Source organism: Haliaeetus leucocephalus, unplaced genomic scaffold (assembly GCF_000737465.1).
Source record: "Haliaeetus leucocephalus isolate CR32 unplaced genomic scaffold, Haliaeetus_leucocephalus-4.0 Scaffold439, whole genome shotgun sequence".
In the NCBI taxonomy this organism is placed as follows: domain Eukaryota; kingdom Metazoa; phylum Chordata; class Aves; order Accipitriformes; family Accipitridae; genus Haliaeetus; species Haliaeetus leucocephalus.
In genome coordinates, this window is record NW_010972875.1 from 7,970,480 (window position 1) to 7,990,196 (window position 19,717).

Consider the following 19,717-nt stretch of genomic DNA (forward strand, 5'->3'; position numbering starts at 1 on the left):
GCCAGCACCCCCCCCCCCCCCCCCCGGCCAACTCCCCCCAGTTTATATGCTAGACCTGCCATCACATGGTATGGAATACCCCTTTGGCCAGTTTGGGTCAGCTGTCCTGGCTGTGTCCCCTCCTGACTTCTTGTGCCCCTCCAGCCTTCCTGCTGGCTGGGCATGAGAAGCTGAAGAATCCTTGACTCTAGTCTAAACACTACTGAGCAACAACTGAAAACATCAGTGTTATCAACATTCTTCTCATACTGAACCCAAAACATAACACTATACCAGCTACTAGGAAGACAATTAACCCTGTCCTAGCTGAAACCAGGACAATGCGTCAGATGTGTTTCTGGTGGTGACTAAAGCTATTGGTGATCTCATTACTCCTTTCCATGTTAGCTGTGTGGCTGTATTTATTGTTCATAAGCTAAACAGATATTTCGGGTTAAGGAAGGGCTATGTATATGAGTTCTAATGGCAATGACATGAAAAATGCCAGAGTATATCCATCATTTCTAAAGGTGCCTAACTGTATATTTATAAACCATATAGTATGAAAATCTGTACATCTGAATTATATATAGCAATAAGAAAACTTAACCTTAAAAAATGTAGCAGATGCCTGTCCCAAGCCTTGGCTGATTCTTTGAAATACATACAAATCCCCTATGGAACTTGGGAATCTCTGAATTTAACATTTGTTACCATTTGTCTTCTGCATTTCAACGGAGTTGCTGAAATATTCTGGTAGAAGTTGGCCTAAGCAGAAGAAGGAAGCACTAGCAGATCCTGTGAGACATCTGGATGTTAATTTATAGAGAGTGAAGTCTGTATAAACAGTATATGTATGAACGGTTTTGTTTGCTCACCTGAGCCAAACTCCAAACTTTGAGACGTATCATCAGCTGTACTGACAAACCTCTCTTTCTGCACAGGCCTTTCTTCATCTTTTTTACACACCCATGAGTTTCCAATCTACTGATCATTTGTAAAGCGTTATATTCAGGAGGTTGGTGTAACCTTGGCTTTTTGTTTGGATGGCTTTTGAGATCTTTTTCATTAAACTATGTTTCATTTCATCTGCTGCCTGTACAGTGATGTTGCCAATGAGTACATGGACATGAAACCAGGAGTGTCGTATGCAGTCCCACCAAAAGCTGATAAAAAACGACCAGTGAAATCTGGTGAGTACAGTGACAAGGAATTCTGTTTGCTGTGGGAGTGCAGAGAGAGTGGCTTCATGGATTTTTTCAATTTTATCACACTTTTGCCTCATGGATGGGGACAATTAAAACTCATTACTAGATGTGGGAAGGCTTGAGAAATAACAATATGCTAAATTACAGTGTCTTGTATTTCTCCACACTTAAATGGAGTACCAGGATTATTTTTTGCTTTTTGGTGATGGCTATTTACATGACTCTAGTCTGGTACTTACCCAGATCACTGTTTTGTTTAATGTTAAGATAGCTCTCTTTCTAAATGATTACACTTGCTCCACTCAAAGGCTGTTGGTGTTTGTGTTGTGCAGGATCCTATACTGATCAGGATGTTACCCTTTCTATGTCAGAAGATGATGAACTTGCTCTAGATGTTGAAGATCTACTAAGCTTTTCTTACCAGGTGGCAAAAGGCATGAGCTTCCTTGCCTCCAAAAATGTAAGTTAAGAATTTTTCAGAGCTGGACAGAATCGGTAGATTTCTGATTTCCTTTAGCATCACTTTCAGTGTTTTAATATGATCCACATGTTCTTTCTGTGTTCTTTTCAACAAGCACTGCAAACTCATATGCTCCTTCTTGTACCTGAAGCTTTGGCTACTGTTGGAGTTCTGTACTGTGCTCATTGGCCAAAAGTGGCATTTTATATCCCATAAAACAGAATGTAGGGTGCACAGTAGTCAGTGTGAAGCAGTGCTATTGCATATCCACAGTTCAGGCTAGTAGAATCAGTGGCCTTGCTCATGAACAGAAACTAGTCATAGAAATGTCAAGAGAAGAGCCAGAGGAGAGGAATTGCAGTGAAGTATGTTTGCTGCACCCCGAGGCTGCACTGATTAATAATGTCATATGTTGGGAGATGGCAAGTGCAGTTGAACCCTGCCTAGCTTGGGTGGTGGCTCTTATGGGTTTGATCTCCAGCCATTCCTTTGTTTCCTGGAGCACACAGGTAGTTTCATCAGAACTCCTGATGGCTTTGGAGGCAGTAAAACCCATAGAAACCCCAAGGAGTTATTTCTTCAGTCTTCTCTGGTGTACAGGAATTAAATGGAATTCAGGAAAGAACTGGAAACCCAACATGTGGACACCTTCAAAAACAATTAAATCTCGAGAGTTTAGGATATATTCTCTGTGGCACTGCTGGAGAGTTTACAAACTAAAGAACAGTATGAAGACTGCTGCAAATCTATCTGTTTGCATGAGTTTTAAACAACGCTGCACTTGCTACTTCTCTCATGCAGAATACTGCCTTAAACAGGGGAGCTACCACATTGTATGCTTTTTTTTTAGCAGTATGGCTTAATGCACAGGCTATGTCTTGGTTTTTAATTTTCTGGAAAGATAAAATCAGCCTAGAGACCCACAAAGAATCTTTGTTGGCTACCCTGACCATAATAGACATTCCTCTGCGTTTCATAGGAGAGGTATTGCATAACAGAAAGGGATCTATAAAGAGTAGAAGTCTTAAGCACAGTGTAATTATGATCTTCCTATGGTTGTTCTTCCATTTTATTTGAAAAATGCCATTTAACATGTAAACATTGTAACTAATATAGACACAGGATAGTACAGGTGCACATTGGATAAAGCTCAAAACCAAACTTAGGCAATTTGAGGAAAATAAGGTAATCCTGGGATCCTGTGTTAGTATTGAGAAATGTGGCTCTAATTCTGCTCCAAAGAAAGTCCACATTAAAACTTGCACTTGTTTTTTTTCCCCACTGTTCCTCCTTCCAAAGCCCTTAGTTTATTTTTCATCTATCAACAGCTTTAAAACAGGCCTGACAGGCAAACACATTATATTACAGATTGTAATGGTTTTCACCAGGCTCCTGGATCCTTCACTATTGAGGACATCCAGTGCTTAGCACACATATTCTTTATTTCTTCTTATTTTCCTATAGAGTAGCCCCAGGATTCACTATGCATTGTTCCCAGTGACTGTTTTCTTTATAGCCTTTCCATTGATAAAAACAGGCACGGTGACATTGAGTGTCAAAGGCAATAACGAATGTAACACCACCTCACTGTGAGATTGGGAAGTAATGTGCAGTATCGCTTTGGCAGTGCAGAATTAACGGCTTTGTCACAGAGTTAAATTGCACTGCACTAACACATTACTGTGCTCGGTCCCCTTTGGTCATTGCGTACATACATGCTTTTCGGTCCAACTAGTAAATGCAGAGTAGTGTGGGCTGATGGATAAGATGCTTCACATTGCCTCATACCCTTGGGGAGGGAGGGTCCACACAGACCAGCAGTGCAGAGTCCCCAGCTGCTCTTCTGCAACTTGTGTATCAAGGCTCAGAAGCATAAAAGTGCCTCTGTGTAGGAGTCAGGATAGGAGCCTGTCCTGGGGGGATAGTTCCCTTATTAAGCACACGGTGCCTTAATCACAAGACAGGACTTCCTCCCATGGACAAAGTCTTTATTCAATGCAAACTGCACTGATTCTGGAGGAACAAGGCAGAGACATGCTGAATGCTTGGCCGTTCCTTCACTTTACTGCTTCAGTACAGTAATTTTCATATGCAAAGTGAAGAATGTGTTGGATTGGGAGGTGAAGGAGAGTCCTCTGACATAGTAATTGTCATTAAAAATAGTTCCTCGTGTAAGCATGCAAAAGGGACAGAGATTAAGTTGCTTATGCAACTTGCAGTTATCATTTCCTGAGTTTGATTTGCATAATTCTTGATATTTTAAGTCATTTTTTGAAGGGAACTCATAAAGTTTTGTATTTCAAGGCAAAAAAATGAAGATAAAATTGAACTGTCTTCAGCTATTTTTTGGAAAGCTGTGGCCTGCATACTATATACCATCAGTAAAGTGGGAGCTCAATGCTCTCCTTTCCAGATGGAAAAAGAGATCATTTTGTTAGAGAACTACCTCCATTCTCTAACAAATGCACATGGGCTCCACGGTTGCATACAAAGAAAATGCAACCGCTGGGAAACTCAGGCACCCTTCTGGAGCTGCAGTTACAAAGACATACACACTTCTGAAGTGAAAACTGCAGTATAAGCTAGCTAGGTCACTAAATGCTCGCCTATTCATTGAAAGATACTGGCACGTGAAAATTTCCACGATCTTCAAATACTTAGGCCTACTTATAAAACTCTCCTAGGTACTTAATAATTCAAGTCTTCCAGAGGAGTATTTTTGAAATAGGATTCAGTTTCCTGACTTCTGTGCTTTGAAGTTGTTACCATAATTTTCCCTATTTTCAGCTTTTCAACACTTTCCCCTCAAACGCAATAGCTACTTCATAAAAGGTTGGAATTATTTTAGAAACAAACCACATTTTCTTCTTATGTGTCCTGTGTTAGGAAACAAGCCAGTGATTTTTTGATAAAAAGTCAGAGAAAAAGTACATTAAACTTTAACTGCAAACATGAAACACTAGAAAATTCAGCATGACTACAAGTGGTCTTTTAGAAAAGAAATGCATAGACAAGCTTAACTGTGTGGATCAATGTCATGATAGCAAAGACACTACACCAGAATGTTTAATCATCTGAGTAAGCTTATCAACACCTGGCTTCATTATGACTTTCAGCTTGCCATAAAATGCATAATGCAGTAAGTTATATAGCTAAGTAAACATGTAACCAAGCAACAGCCTGTTCAGGATATTATAAAATAGCTTTGTTTGTTTGTCTTTGTTATTTAGTGCATTCATAGGGATCTGGCCGCAAGAAATATTCTTCTCACTCATGGTCGAATAACAAAAATCTGTGACTTTGGCCTGGCAAGAGATATAAGGAATGACTCAAATTATGTGGTCAAAGGAAACGTAAGTATATATGATATTTTATCCACCTGTTTTAAGTTAGGGGAATTCCTGTTGTCTTGACGTGGAAAGAAAAGTTTTTCTTAGTTAGGCAGAAACCTAGGTTTCCCAATTCTGATATATATGCATGCTGGTCAAGAACATTAGGAGGAGCGATTCCTGATGTAGATGTGTATGCTGATAAAAACCCTTGGTATATACATGTTGTTACACTGGAAAAAATGTGCTGGTATCTGAATGTATGTTGTAGTGGAAGAGATGTTTTTGCTGCACCAATGTAACTCCCAGTCTTTCTGTTGTATCTGAACGTACTAAAAGTTACAGCTCTCTGAGTAGTTGCAAGTTTTGCCATTGGAATATTCTGGTAGCCCTATCCTAAGTATAAATATTTTGAAACTTTTTCTCTGGGCATTGCTATATTTGTCCATTACTGAAATAGTTTATTTTAAAAATATATACATAATCAGGGGTTTGCATCCTGTTCTTTGCTATAAAGCATCACTCAGACAGTGGAAACTGGATCCTGAAGTGTAAATTTATTGATTGGGGCATAGTGGGAGGCAAAAAAGCCCTGGTTTTCTCTGATTCCATATACAGACTTTAACCTTGTATATGTAACAAATACAGCCTTAACTTGCAGCTATAGTTCAAACCCTGTAACAGGGTTGGAACAAGACACTATATTTTGATGAGAAGAGTTTAAAACCTCCCATGTAGAAGAGTATCAATCACACTAGTACCTACTAGACCTCTGGAGGGGTACAAAGACACTTTGAAGTGATGCAGATTACCTTGGCAGCACTCGAAGTCCCCTTTAAAGTGCTAGTACAGTAAAAGGAGCCCTACTACAAAAGAAAATCGAGCTTGTCTGTGGTTAAGCTGGAGAAGTGTGCCACGAAGTATAGGTATTTTGCACCTCAAACTGATTTGCACTGCCTGGATTGGTGTTTTAAATCTGTGTCAGTAATGTGCAGCAAGCCACTGCCTTCAGAGTACACACGCTTTCACTTGCGCCATTTTTCAAAGGAGAGAAGATCATGTTGAACAAGGCAGCCCTCCTCCCCAGCCCAGCTGAGTGCTCCATGGTCAGGGGCTGGTTGTTAGTTAGGGACTTGACAACACATGAACTGAAGCTTGCCCATGCTGGCTTTGGGCAAACTTGGCTAAGAGAGAAAATCCCACACCTGATCATTTCTCACCAAAGTGGTTTGCCACACTCGGTTAACCTCAGCCAGTCCATGGCACCTCAGGTATCTGAGATATCTCTGCTGCTCTGCTGTCACCCAGCAGCCTCTGATGTCCCAGGTACCTACAGCATCCCCATTTTAGGCTACGGGAGAGATGGGTTTATTGGTTGTCTTCAAAAACAACGTTGCTACCAGCCACTGGGTGCCTAGAAGTTGAGGTTAGGGAACAATAGGAGCTGAAACAATTCAGGAATGGCTGTCCTGGCAAGATATTGAGTGCCATTTAGTGTAAGAAAGCTGCTTTCAGGCTCAAGGTCAGGTCAGGAGCTGCTTGATCATTCAAGGCTCCTGGGAGTGGGAAGTGCAGACCAGCAGCTTAGGAGGGAAGTGGGCAATAAGTAATTAAGTTTTACTTGTCTAGGCTACCCTTTAAGTTTCCTGAGTTGCCTGAGAATAGGATTTTATGTAGCCTGAAAGGGTCAGAGGAGGATAGGGTGCAGCTGCCTGGGGAGAGAGGAAGCAGTGGCTGCAGGAGGTGTTTAGTTGCATCTGGCCTGATCTTAAAGCAGATCAGGAGTGCTGGGGCATCGCTAGCCGTGGACGCTGCTGGGAGGCAGTGCTGCTGACAGCACATGGGGGCTTGGCCAAGAAGAGTGCTGTCTGTGTGGTTCAGGAAATAAACAACTCTGGTTGCCTCTCTGGTGAGCCAGCCCATGGCAAATGCTGCCTTTCCTCCACCTCATTTCTTTTTCTTTCCATTTACCTCCTTTTCTGTTGGGTCTCCTTTCCTTAGAAGACATCGAGGGTCTTCTCTATAGTATGGTTGAAGTATATCTTTGGCCACATCATTGCAAGACCACTTAAAAGGAAGAGGCCTGCTTTCCCCCACAGCAGGACAAATGCTTAGGACAGAAGCCCTTTCCTCTGCTCCAGTTAGCATTCCGAAGGGATGTCTGTCCCCACACAAACTTATGAAAAATCATAGTCATAGAATTGTTTAGGTTGGAAAAGATCTTTAAGATCATCAAGTCCAACCGTTAACCTAACACTGCCAAGTCCACCGCTAAACCATGTGCCTAAGCACCACATCTACATGTCTTTTAAATACCTCCAGGGATGGTGACTCAACCACTTCCCTGGTGTCCTGGTTTCATCTGGGATAGAGGTAATTGTCTTCCTAGTAGCTGGTATAGTGCTATGTTTTTCAGTTAGGTATGAGAAAAATGTTGATAACACACTGATGTTTTCAGTCGTTGCTAAGTCACATTTAGATGAAGTCAAGGATTTTTCAGCTTCTCGTGCCCAGCCAGCAAGAAGACTGGAGGGGCACAAGAAGTCAGGAGGGGACACAGCCAAGACAGCTGACCCAAACTGGCCAAAGGGGTATTCCATACCATGGGACATCACGTCTAGTATATAAACTGGGGGAGTGGGGGCAGGGGGGATTGTCGCTTAGGGACTAACTGAGCCTCAGTTGGCGGGTGGTGAGCAATTGCATTGTGCATCATTGGTATATTCTAATACTTTTATTACTATTGTCATTTTATTAGTGTTATCATTATCATTATTATTTTCTTCTTTTCTGTTCTGTTAAACCATTCTTATCTCAACCTGCGAGTTTTACTTCTTTTCCCGATTTTCTCCCCCATCCCACTGGGTGGGGGGGGAAGTGAGTGAGTGGCTGCGTGGTGCTTAGTTGCTGGCTGGGGTTAAACCACGACACCTAGGCAATCTGTTCCAGTGCTTGACAACCCTTTTGGTGAAGAAATTTTTCCTAATATCCAATATAAACCTCCCCTGGCACAACCTCAGGCTGTTTCCTCTTGTCCTATCGCTTGTTACTTGGGAGAGGAGACTGACACCCACCTCACTACAACCTCCTTTCAGGTAGTTGTAGAGAGCGATAAGGTCTCCCCTCAGCCTCCTTTTCTCCAGGCTAAACAGCCCCAGTTCCCTCAGCCGCTCCTCATAAGACTTGTGCTCCAGGCCCCTCACCAGCTCCATTGCCCTTCTCTGGACATGCTCCAGCACCTCCATGTCTTTCCTGTAGTGAGGGGCCCAAAACTGAACACAGCACTCAAGGTGCGGCCTCACCAGTGCCCGGTACAGGGGGACAATCACCTCCCTGCTCCTGCTGGCCACACTATTTCTGATACAGGCCAGGATGCCGTTGGCCTTCTTGGCCACCTGGGCACACTGCTGGCTCGTATTCAGCCAGCTGTTGACCAACACCCCCGGGTCTTTCTCTGCCGGGCAGCTTTCCAGCCACTCTTCCCCAGCCTGTAGCACTGCATGGGGTTGTTGTGACAGAAGTGCAGGACCCGGCACTTGGCCTCATTGAACCTCGTACAATTGCCCTCGGCCCATCAATCCAGCCTGTCCAGATCCCTCTGTAGAGCCTTCCTTCCCTCAAGCAAATCAACACTCCCGCCCAAAATATGTATGTCAATATGTATTTCTTTCCTGTGAATTTTCCTTTTTTTTCTGGTACACTGAGAAGCTAAAGCAGATGTCTTAACTGTTGATTAAAGCATTGAACCATCTTGACTATGTGAATCTCATCTGTGTGCCTATGGTAGCAAGTCCACGGAAGTAGACTTGCATGTTTATGTAAGGAACCATGCCATGGTCATGTACATTATTTTGCTCTGACTTCCTGCCATCCCTTATAAACAAGACAGAAGGAATCACACAGTATACAGAAAATCAGAGTGCAAGGCACTGCACAAGTTTGGTAGACCCACAGAAAGATGGATCAGTAACCATGCAGCACTTGGAGACTCTAAAATGCCGAGATTTCCATTTTTGGTTGGATACTTCTATTTCTTGTTTTAACAAATATTTAAAGCACATAAGAAGTAGAAAAGGTTAATTTTATCTTGTAAATTTTGTATGCCTTATGTCCATTGTCTTAATTTGTTCTCTTTTCCCTGGAAAGGCTCGTCTTCCTGTGAAGTGGATGGCACCTGAAAGTATTTTCAATTGCGTCTACACCTTTGAGAGTGATGTCTGGTCTTATGGAATACTGCTTTGGGAGCTCTTTTCTTTAGGTAAGCTCCTTCAAGATCTGTACTTCAGAGGATTTCTGTTTCATCTTGGTTTTACTGCAGATGCAGAAATCATGTTGCTCGCATGCTCTTTCAACAGGAAGCAGCCCATATCCAGGGATGCCCGTGGACTCCAAGTTCTATAAAATGATCAAGGAGGGATACAGGATGTTCAGCCCTGAGTGTGCACCGCCTGAAATGTAAGCGAGCAACAAGCACCTCTGATCACCAAACACCAGCAACGATGCAAAGGAAGGGAAGCTTCCATTCTTGCATTAGGGCTTATTGCACTGCCCCATTGTCTTTTTTTTAAGTTCTTTTCATGTTTTAAATAATTCATATACTCTAACTAGCAGAATACATGCCTGTGTTGTTACAAGCAATGAAATACACTCATGCCTTCTACCATCTGATCACTTTGTCGTGGCATCTGCTCCATATCAATAAATTATTGACGGATCACAGAACATAATTAAACATTTTTAATTCAGATAGAGCAGTCAGTGAGATGTATCACCAGACTGTACAGCATCTGCATTTGTGCTGTACTTCCTGACAGCAAGAGGACTGGCTACTGATCTTCGTTATGAGCCATCCCTAATTCACTGTTTTGTGAAGGGATTGGCACTTAGCAAGCTGTCAAAGAAAACTCTGTCCAGAGACTCCTATTAGTATTGAGTCCTTTGTTGTCACAAGCACAGGTCTTAGCAGTACTATTTCTATTCTTAAAAGTCATTTAAAGAAAGTGAACTGTGGAACTGGGTCACACTTTTCTTTCAAATAATAATGGAGGCAAGATAAGAGCTTTAAGGATTTCCTTGTAAGCGGTACTTAATTTCAGTATCTTTGCAGGTATGACATAATGAAGAGTTGCTGGGATGCTGATCCTTTACAGAGACCCACATTTAAACAAATAGTACAGCTGATAGAACAGCAGCTTTCAGATAATGCCCCTCGGGTAAGTTACAGATCATCATTTTTTTGGAGTCAATGCTGTTTCAAGCAAGACGTTAGACTAGAGCTGTGAGGAGCAAAGAGCCCGGGCGCCTCATCATTTTTCCAGTATTATTTATGTAGCTTTGCACTATCAGTTTGGGTGGTAGGAATGATGTCTGGGCCTCTCACTTCTTGGTTGTGCCATTAGACAGTAGCTGTCTAAGCCCATACCCAAAACATACCAGCTGGAGAAGATTCTTTGCATGATTGATGTTTCTTACTCAACCTGACACTATAATTCTGATGTTACAAAATGCAATGGTACTGCATAAATTCATCTTATATTAAACTATGAAATATTTTATTAATCTGGGAAACATCTCAGAAGTGAAGTATATTTAGCTTTTATTAGAAAAGCTTTCTGGATGAAGAGGTTGAGCTTTTGGTGCTCTTCTGCCTCTTCTCACTTGCTTCCCGTAGCTCTATTTATATAAGCTTGGAGGTATGTCGTGACAAACTGTATTCACTGCTCTTTCGACCATTCCCTAGCAAAAGCTTTTTCTGAGAGGGTAACTGGACAAAACAGTCCAAAGAAAAATTGGAGGCACATCAGAAACTTGGGTTTTTTCTCACAATAACATTGTGTGTTACTGGGGTTTAAAAAAGTAAGTTTAAAACCTGGTTTAAAAACAAAGCTTCCATTTACCTTCTGGATGCCTTGTTTGGGCACAGAGTACATGGCTTCCTGACAATTTTAGAAAAGAGGAAACTGAAAGCTGCTGGTGTTCGATTGCATCCTGTAGCGTGTTTTTGGCAGGTGGAGGAATTACTAAAACAAAAGCAAGAATGTGAAGGAAGTATTAGTGAGGTTTCTGGGGGAGTTTAGTAATAACCTCATCTGCATTTTTTCAAGCTCAGTTGAAATTTGGTATGCAGTTGGAAGCTGTGGTGTTAATAACTGTGATTGAGGTTCTTGATTCTTTAAAAGAGCAGTTAAGCTCAAGACCTTTTGAAACTCTCCTTACATTTGCAAAGAAACACCTGAGCTGGAACCCTTCCACGGCGGTGTGTAGTACACAGTGGGAAAAGGCTATGAAAGGAGAGTTCTCCAAGTATGTGCAAAGGGAGTAGTCTGCAGAGTATTGACACTGGTCTTTGGCTTCTTCAGGTTTATGCAAACTTCTCAACTCCACCTTCCAGTCAAGGAAATGCTCCAGATCACTCGGTGAGGATTAACTCGGTGGGTAGCAGTGCTTCATCTACTCAGCCCCTCCTGGTACGCGAAGATGTTTGAGTGGCATCTGGAAGAAGAGGAGGCCAGATGTATTAGCTGTTTGTATTGTGCAGGGGGTGAGAGACGGACGACTTCAATAATTTCTCTTACTTTTACTCACTACTACCACTGTGTAGCTGAAACGTTGTTGTAATACTGTCCTTCACCACACACTGTTACACATAAACTTAATCTGCTGAGCACGGTTACAGGCATCATTGCAATGTTAACTGAAGCTGTATATATTTTGCTATATTGTGTGTATTTGCAGTAGAGAGCCAGATCTGAAGAAAAAAAAAACAACCAACAAAAGAAATCCTGAGCCAGGGTGTGGAACAAGATGACTGCAGATCAAACCAAATCTGCAGTGATCCTTCTGTGGATCTGTGCCTGGAAGGCGTACAGTCATTTTCTGGTTAATCTTGTTTTGCTGAATTTAAGAAATAAACAAATATGAAGCTAATGGCTTTGCAAACCCCTTTCCATGTCCAGCCAAGCCTGAGAAGCTTTCCCAGGTAGGTATCATAGGTTGGAGGCCAGCGAGGGTGCTGGATGTACCTGGGTGAGAGAGGTGAAGGGACTGAGACCTTTCCAAAGTTGGTCTGCACAGCAGCAAACCCTCCTGGGAGCCCTGGGGTTTGAACCAGAGGAGGGAAGAAGAGTGTGAATCTTCATCTTTATTTCCCACCCACGCTGTCAGCCTTGCAGATGGGTCGCAAGGTTTCTGTGGGTGTATGCACTACTTACCACTGGCCCCTTGCCTGCCAGGGATGGAGCTGCCCATCGCTGGGTCTCACCCCACCATGGAGCCTGAACTGCTCCCACCCACCCCCCCTCCACCGCCTTGGGAACCCGAGGGCTTCGATGCTTGTTTTGCTAATAGTCATGTCCAAAAGTGTTCACCAAAGATAGGTGGGCCCTGCCAAGTTAGTCAAAATAGGGGAGGAGGGCTGCTTCCAGTAAACTGTGTGTCTGGAGGAGAGGCCGTTTAACGAGTCATCTTATCTAGGCAAGAGCAGAGGCAAAAAATTCTCTCCTGGGGGCCCTTTCTTTATCTTGTCCTACCCAGGTGAATCTTTCCCACAGGCAGGCTTGGATAGTGCTAACTGGAAAGGGTTACTTTCCCCCCACCCTGAGTCTTTTCATCTTTCTGTAGTAGTCCAGAGATCATAATGAAGAAGAGCCTAACTGGGAAGTGCTGAATTTAAAAGTGGGATAAAAGAAAGAATCCCTTCGGTCTTGTTTGACAGACGTGAGGCTTTGGGGTCAGTATCTGTTGAGCCTAGGGTTGTGCTCAAGTATCTTCTAACCCCTTCCCATAGGAAACTCTGCTAGTTCTTTTCTTCCTTTGTTTCTGTCCCCTAGAAATTAGTAAAGGCATTGAGAGAAGCATTTGTCAGAGGCAGAGTACTAGTTGAGTACCTATTTATTTACAACGCACTTAAGCACTCTGTAACTTATACTATACCAGGATTTTGGTTGAGTTTACATGCAATTTAAATGTGTAACTAACTGCCCAAATGCAAGGTAATTGTAAATACACACACTGGTAGTATATTTTGAGTTATGTTGAATACCACGCTCCTTCTATGACTGTGCATTTGGTTTAATGTTACAGGAATCTGTCTTTCAGAGTTAAGTAAAAAATCAGCCATTTGCACTGAACTTACTTAGGCTGTTGCACCTTTCCAAAGTTAGCCAGTTGTTTGGAGGCACTCTTATGCATACTTCTTGTTGAGCATTTTCAGTTTAATGCTATAAAAGCTCTTATGTAACGTGTTGGCTTTCAGAGCAACTGTAGACAAACTAGTTGTTATAATTATAGATGTCTCGGTACTTTACGGACACTTAGCTGAAAGAGGTTTGGGTTTTTTCGTTCTTGAAATTTATATTTTTATAATTTGGGGATTTTTGAAACTTATTTTGCAATGGCTTGGTGTTTTGAATAGGTTTATGCATTGTTTTTGTAAATATGGAAATGTAGCAATAATGTCCTTTTGACTATTCTCAGTCCTTGAGTCTCAAAAATATTTTTTTATATATATATATGCAAAAACTATATGTATAAATATGTAAGTGTTTGAAAGTTTATGAAACACTTATGGATATGTTGCTCGGTTGTAGAATTGCCGTTCAGAAAAGTTCAAATAAATCTGTAAATATGTATTCAAATGCTACTGACGTGTACTATGTTAAGATGAATATTTTCATGTAAGTCTTAATAAACTCTTGGGTTGAAGCAAAATCTCAGTGTCTGGCCACACAGAGGTCAAGTTTGGCATTCTGAAACATTTTTGCAAATGTATGCCAGAAAACCTTAATGTTTATTTGTTATGAAAGTTCTTTACCTGTGAATAGACGGGACAAATACTTGGAAACTTGGATGCAGCTTCATTCTGGAAAAAACTGCAACTAGAAGATTCATCCTGTAGACTCTTGATGCAGTCTGTATGTCATGAATAGTATTTAAAATTGAACAAAAATATCTCGGTGTTATTGAGGGTATGTCCCCTCCTGCATGCTGGCACTAGGGCTTGTGCTGGGCTGGCTGAATGCAGCACTGCAGGGGAGGCAGCGTGAGATACCTAGTGCTGCTTTGGTTGGCGAGGTCATAAAGAGAAAACGTAATGCTTCCCTTGCTGAGCAGGTACCCCTCATCTTAGTGGGAGACCCTCTGCTTTAATTACTCCAGGTTTGAAATCTGTGACTCACCTGCTAACATGTTTTCCTCTGCTGCATAAGGCTTTGCATCAGCATGGTTGGTGCATGGTTTGATAGTAGGTACAGAGCATATAAGCAAAAGTTTCTAGAATTATCCTACCAAAACCCCCTACTAACTCATATGAGAGACAAACATCAACTGTTTTGGTCCTTAAGCATTTCTGTTCTGTCAACAGACATCCCTGAAGAGCTCCCCTCCTTCAGAGTTTCCTTTTTAAAACAGCTTCCTTTTTTTTTTTTTCTTTTTTGCTTCCACCCAGGTCTTGGCTCTGTTTGTTAAAACTAATTAAGGAAATTAAAAACTAATTTTGTCAGGAGCCAGGAGGTGCAAGTTTTGCCACAGTTAGCACTGTTACCGTTTTCTAATAATGCTTCAGAAGATACTGAGTTTGTGGCTGATTTTGGACCATTTTTTCTCCTGTCTTGTCCACCCCCCCATTCAAGCAAAGTAGACTTCATACTGAGGCATTCCAGTATCTGAATTGGTACAAATAATTAGTGGATTCTCATTTAGCATAGCCAAAGGAGCTATTTTATATATTTATTCAGTTAGCACAACATTGATTTTATTTTCCTGAAATGTTTCCCCTTCTGAAGCAACCTAGAATACAGCATCTCTGCTTTCTGAAAAAAGCAGAGCTTTCTCCTATTTTCTTCTTACAAGGCCTGCAGGGATTACCACCTCCGTTCCCATTCATGGTCATACGGACCATTTCCCCCTAAATTATTTTCTTGTGCCAGTTCTAAACAACAGCTTACATGGAAAAGCACATCAGGAAGGCATTTAATATGTAGTTTAGCTGTCCTTCAAAGCATTATTGTACCCAGATATAAAGAGAAACCAGCACCATGATACCAGCATGGAGCCTTGGGACCATGGACCATCATGGACTCAAATATCTGAAGGGAGGGTGCAAAGAGGACAGAGCCAGGTTCTTTTCAGTGGTGCCCAGTGACAGGACCAGAGCCAATGGGCACAAATTGAAACACAGGAGGTTCCATCTGAACATCAGAAAATGATTTTATTTTTTTTACTGTGAGGGTGTCCGAGCACTGGCACAGGTTGCCCAGCGAGGTTGTGGAGTCTCCATCCTTAGAGATATTCAAAAGCCATCTGGAGACAGTCCCGGGAACCGGCTCTAGGTGGCCCTGCTTGAGCAGGGGGCTTGGACCAGATGACCTCCAGAGGTGCCTTCCAACCTCAACCATTCTGTGATTCTGCAATCAGTTATGGCACTTTGGAGAATCTCAGCTGTAGCATTCACTTGGCCAGAAGTAGAAAAGAAAAATCCCACCCTTGTACTGAATGCTATAGAATGATTCTTCCTCCATTCTCTTTACTAGCTAGAGAAGAAAATACTTGTAGGCTCTGTGAGAGAGAAGAAGAAAGATCATGGAAACACAACAGTATACATAGAGTTAGTGACCTGTATTGTATGCATCACACCACCAGATTTTTTTTGTTTCTGGTTCTCCTTCACATCTGTTGCTGTATGGGTCTTTGGGGAAGTTGTCTGTAAATGGAGACACGATGTGCCTGGTCACATCACCAGGGAATGACCAGTCATACCCCGGGCCGAAATGTTCACAGCGATCACTGAAGAGATTGGACAATAGCATCCTTAATTCTACTGTGTTGTAGGCTAAAACCGAGAGAGTGAAACATTTCCCTCTTCCTGTATGTGGATTAGGAAACTTCCTACTTGTCCTGTGGGGAGGTCTGAGTCTCAACAGAAGACAAGGAGCAGTTGCATAGACCTTTTAGCCCCCGAACTGAAGCTATAACAAAAATATGAAAACCTACTCTGCAGTTCTTGTGGTTTCCAGAAACTTCTGTAACTATGAATAATGGTTACAGATGACCTTCAATTGCCATGTTTCCTGAGCACTAAGTTCTTAAAAGATTACTCCGTAACTAATAAGTTTATGTCCAAAAATTGCTCTAAGGCTATGTTTTCTGAAAGATTGTCCATATTTCATAAATTGATTATCAGTCACTCTTTTTGGTAATAACTATTGTCGGTCAGCTGCCAGCCAGGCAGCAGAGGTTATTTACTAGCAGCAGTAGCTCTAGTGACTTGATTTTTCTGTCTGTGGCCTGGAAATCATTTTAGCTAAGTTGTGACAGGCAGTAGAAACCAGCTGACCCTAAAGGGCCTGTTGGGCTTCGAGACTGCACTCGTCAATAAGCAATGTCAGCAGCATCCGATCAGGGGTTCGCGTGGCATGTTTAACGCTATCCAACCATCAGGTCCCCACACGGGAAGGCGCAGTGTGTAGCTTCCCCTATAGATCAATACACATCAGTGTGTAGTGCAAGTTACCCCAGTATTTTCTCTAGCTGCAGAAAGTGCAAAATAATTTTTTACTTCCCCCAAATATGTACATTTTGAGAAGTATCAGCACCAGTGGTTGGCTGCACTTCTGTGAATTACACTGCACATGCTTTTGGCTGGTCTAAATATCGTTACCAGGCAGGGGGCCTTGCTCTTAATATGTGGTGGTGGTGGGTTTTGGTGTGGTCATCAGAAAAGGAGTTGGCTTAGTGGCACACCTGAGCACTCAGGTTTGGTGACTGAAATAACAGGTGACATTTGACTTGCCTGCTCAAGGTGGGAGGAGGGCTGCTGAGCAGCGCAGCAGACCTGGGTCTAGCTGCCTGGTGGGCTGGGGATGAAAGGAGTGAAAGACATTCCTCATGCCTCCAGCCTATTCAGTACATTAAAAGAAAATTTTAAAAGGGCAATAGCAACCTCCCAAATGCTGTTTTTGGCATTTCCTCTTCTGAGTTAAAATAGCAAAACAATTCAAACTCATTTATGAGATGAAAACATTTTTGTATTTTCCCCTTCAGTCATTTTTCATTCAAAAGCTGTTGGCATTTTTCTTCTTTTGATAGGACCAAACATTAGCTAGTCATGTGGTCCCAGAAATTAGTATTATTTGGAAATTTCCAGAGTTCTTGTGCAACCTGTTTTGGGTTTCAACTCACTCTGGTAGACAGGATGTCTCTGGACCTAAGCACCAAAGGAAAGACTTCTCCTGGACTAGAAACAACAGATCAAAAATGACAGTTGCTCCACCAAAAGCAGTAAGTAGTTGCACAGGCCCTTGCCTGCCTGAGGATAGCCTTGAGTTGCTGCACTGGTAAAAGCAGCAGAAGCACGATGTGCCTCTTGTGCTGGGTACCAGCATGTGGCTGAGCCCGGCAGCAGCGGAGGAAGAAACATTGGCTTTAGCTCTTTGTAACTCAGGCCTTCAAAGGTGTCCTCACTCATCCCAGTGTTTGCAAGTGGCTTCGTTCTGAGGGAGGGGAGGAAACTTACTGGTGTAATACATTTTAGCTATTCCATCTGAGAGAACTAACACTAAAAGAGGGGAAAAAAATTAAGTATGTTTTAGAATACCTTCTGTCCTGGTTTTGGCTGGGATAGAGTTAATTTTCTTTCTAGTAGCTTGTACAGTGTTATGCTTTGGATTCAGTATGAGAAGAATTTTGGTAACACACTGATGTTTTCAGTTGTTGCTAAGTCGTGTTTATACTAAGTCAAGGATTTTTCAGCCTCTCATGCCCAGCCAGCAAGAAGGCTGGAGGGGCACAAGAAGTTGGGAGGGGACACAGCCAGGACAGCTGACCCAAACTGGCCAAAGGAATATTCCATACCATGTGATGTCATGCCTAGTACATGAACTGGGGGGAGTTGGCCTGGGGTGGATCTCTGCTTGGGAACTAACTGGGCATCAGTCGACGAGTGGCGAGCAATTGCATTGTGCATCACTTGTTTTGTATACTCCAATCCTTTTTTTATTATTGTAATTTTATTATTATTATTATTATTGTCATTTTATTATTATTACTCTTATCATTATTAATTTCTTCCTTTCTGTCCTATTAAACTATTCTTATCTCAACCCAGGATTTTTACCTTTTTTCCTTTCAATTCTCTCCCCTCATCCCACTGGAAGTGAGTGAGCGGCTGCGTGATGCTTAGCTGCTGGATGGGGTTAAACCATGACACCTTCCCTTTTAATAATAGAAATAAATGTTTGTAGAGCATGTTTGTCAGCATCCTTTGAACTGTCATGATGAGACTAATTAAGTAGGATAAAATCAAATCACTTCAATTAGTTATATAACTCATTTTGGAAGTTTTATTCTTTTCTTTTAGAGGTTCTGGCGTTTGGGGGCATGAAGAAAGTATACAAATATGAGCAGTACCTGCAAAAATCCCCCAAGGAAATTAATAGAATCCCAGGATTATAATTACTTTTCAGAAGCTCATGGTTAAGCCACTGGAGGTTTCAGAGGCCTGGGGCATTACTGGAGAGTGCCTGAGCCTGGGAATGGGGCAGAAGTATAGCCCTGGGTTACAGGGAGGTAGCTCCAGCAGCAGCCCAGAGGCCACGGCTGACTGGCACCTTTCTGCATCCCCTCTGGTCATCAACTGGCAGCTCATTAGAGACTTCCTAGGATTTCTCAGGCTCCTCTGAATGGCAGCAGTTGTTTGGGTTTCACTTATAAACTTGGAGCAAAAAGAGCCAAGCTGATTTTGGCCACTGTCGTGGTTTATCCGCAGCCGGCAGCTAAGAACCACCCAGCCGCTCGCTCACTCCCCCCCTCCCCGCAGTGGGATGGGGGAGAGAATCCGAAGGGTAAAAGTGAGAAAACTCATGGGTTGAGATAAAAGACAGTTTAATAGACAACGCAAAAGCCACTCACACAAGCAAAGCAAGACAAGGAATTCATTCACCACTTCCCATGGGCAGGCAGGTGTTCAGCCATCTCCAGGAAAGCCGGGCTCCAGCAGGCATAATGGTTTCTTGGGAAGACAAACACCATCACTCTGAACATCCCCCCTTCCTTCTTCTTCCCCCAGCTTTATATGCTGAGCGTGACGTCATATGGTCTGGAATATCCCTCTGGTCAGTTGGGGTCAGCTGTCCCAGCTGTGTCCCCTCCCAACTTCTTGTGCTCCCCCAGCCTACACGCTGGTGGGGTGGGGTGAGAAGCAGAAAAGACCTCGGCTCTGTGTAAGCACTGCTCAGCAGTAACAAAAACTTCCCTGTGTTATCAACACTGTTTTCAGCACAAATCCAAAGCATAGCCCCATACTAGCTACTATGAAGAAAATTAACTCTGTCCCAGCCAAAACCATCACGGCAACTTAAGTGGAAAACCAAAACAAACCAATATTTTTATCATAAAAATATTTTTGCAAGATCCCTCCAGCGACTGCACGTCACACTGCGCCGCCTGCACTCTGCTGCACGGCCCCTGCAGGGATGCCTCAGCAGGAGCCAGGGCGACAGGAGTACTGGGATCCCAGCACAGGGACGAGCACCCCAGCAGCGCTGGCCCTGGGCTCACCGGCCAGCTTTTCTCGGGGGCCACGTATGGCACTTCAAGGGTCAAGGAGAACATCTGCACTGTATCCCGCCAGGCCCTTGCAGAGAAGCCACCAGCACTTGACAGGGGACGGGAATTTCTCTAGGAGTGGTAGGAGTTAACCGAGAGGATTTGCCTCCCAGGTGGCCTCTGTTACTCTGCCAGTTCAT

The 19,717-nt window shown here is 42.8% G+C and overlaps 1 protein-coding gene across 1 annotated transcript in view; it reads left to right on the forward strand.

Moving 5' to 3' along the window:
* KIT (v-kit Hardy-Zuckerman 4 feline sarcoma viral oncogene homolog) overlaps positions 1 to 12,385 on the forward strand; it is a 46,949-nt gene extending 34,564 nt beyond the window's left edge. The window contains exons 17-23 of the mRNA XM_010574569.1: positions 1,084 to 1,172; positions 1,520 to 1,647; positions 4,878 to 5,000; positions 9,123 to 9,234; positions 9,332 to 9,431; positions 10,084 to 10,189; positions 11,336 to 12,385. Of these exons, the coding sequence (XP_010572871.1) occupies positions 1,084 to 1,172; positions 1,520 to 1,647; positions 4,878 to 5,000; positions 9,123 to 9,234; positions 9,332 to 9,431; positions 10,084 to 10,189; positions 11,336 to 11,461 (784 nt within the window). The 3' untranslated portion in view covers positions 11,462 to 12,385. The remainder of the gene's footprint in view (positions 1 to 1,083; positions 1,173 to 1,519; positions 1,648 to 4,877; positions 5,001 to 9,122; positions 9,235 to 9,331; positions 9,432 to 10,083; positions 10,190 to 11,335) is intronic.
* Positions 12,386 to 19,717: the final 7,332 nt, after the last annotated feature.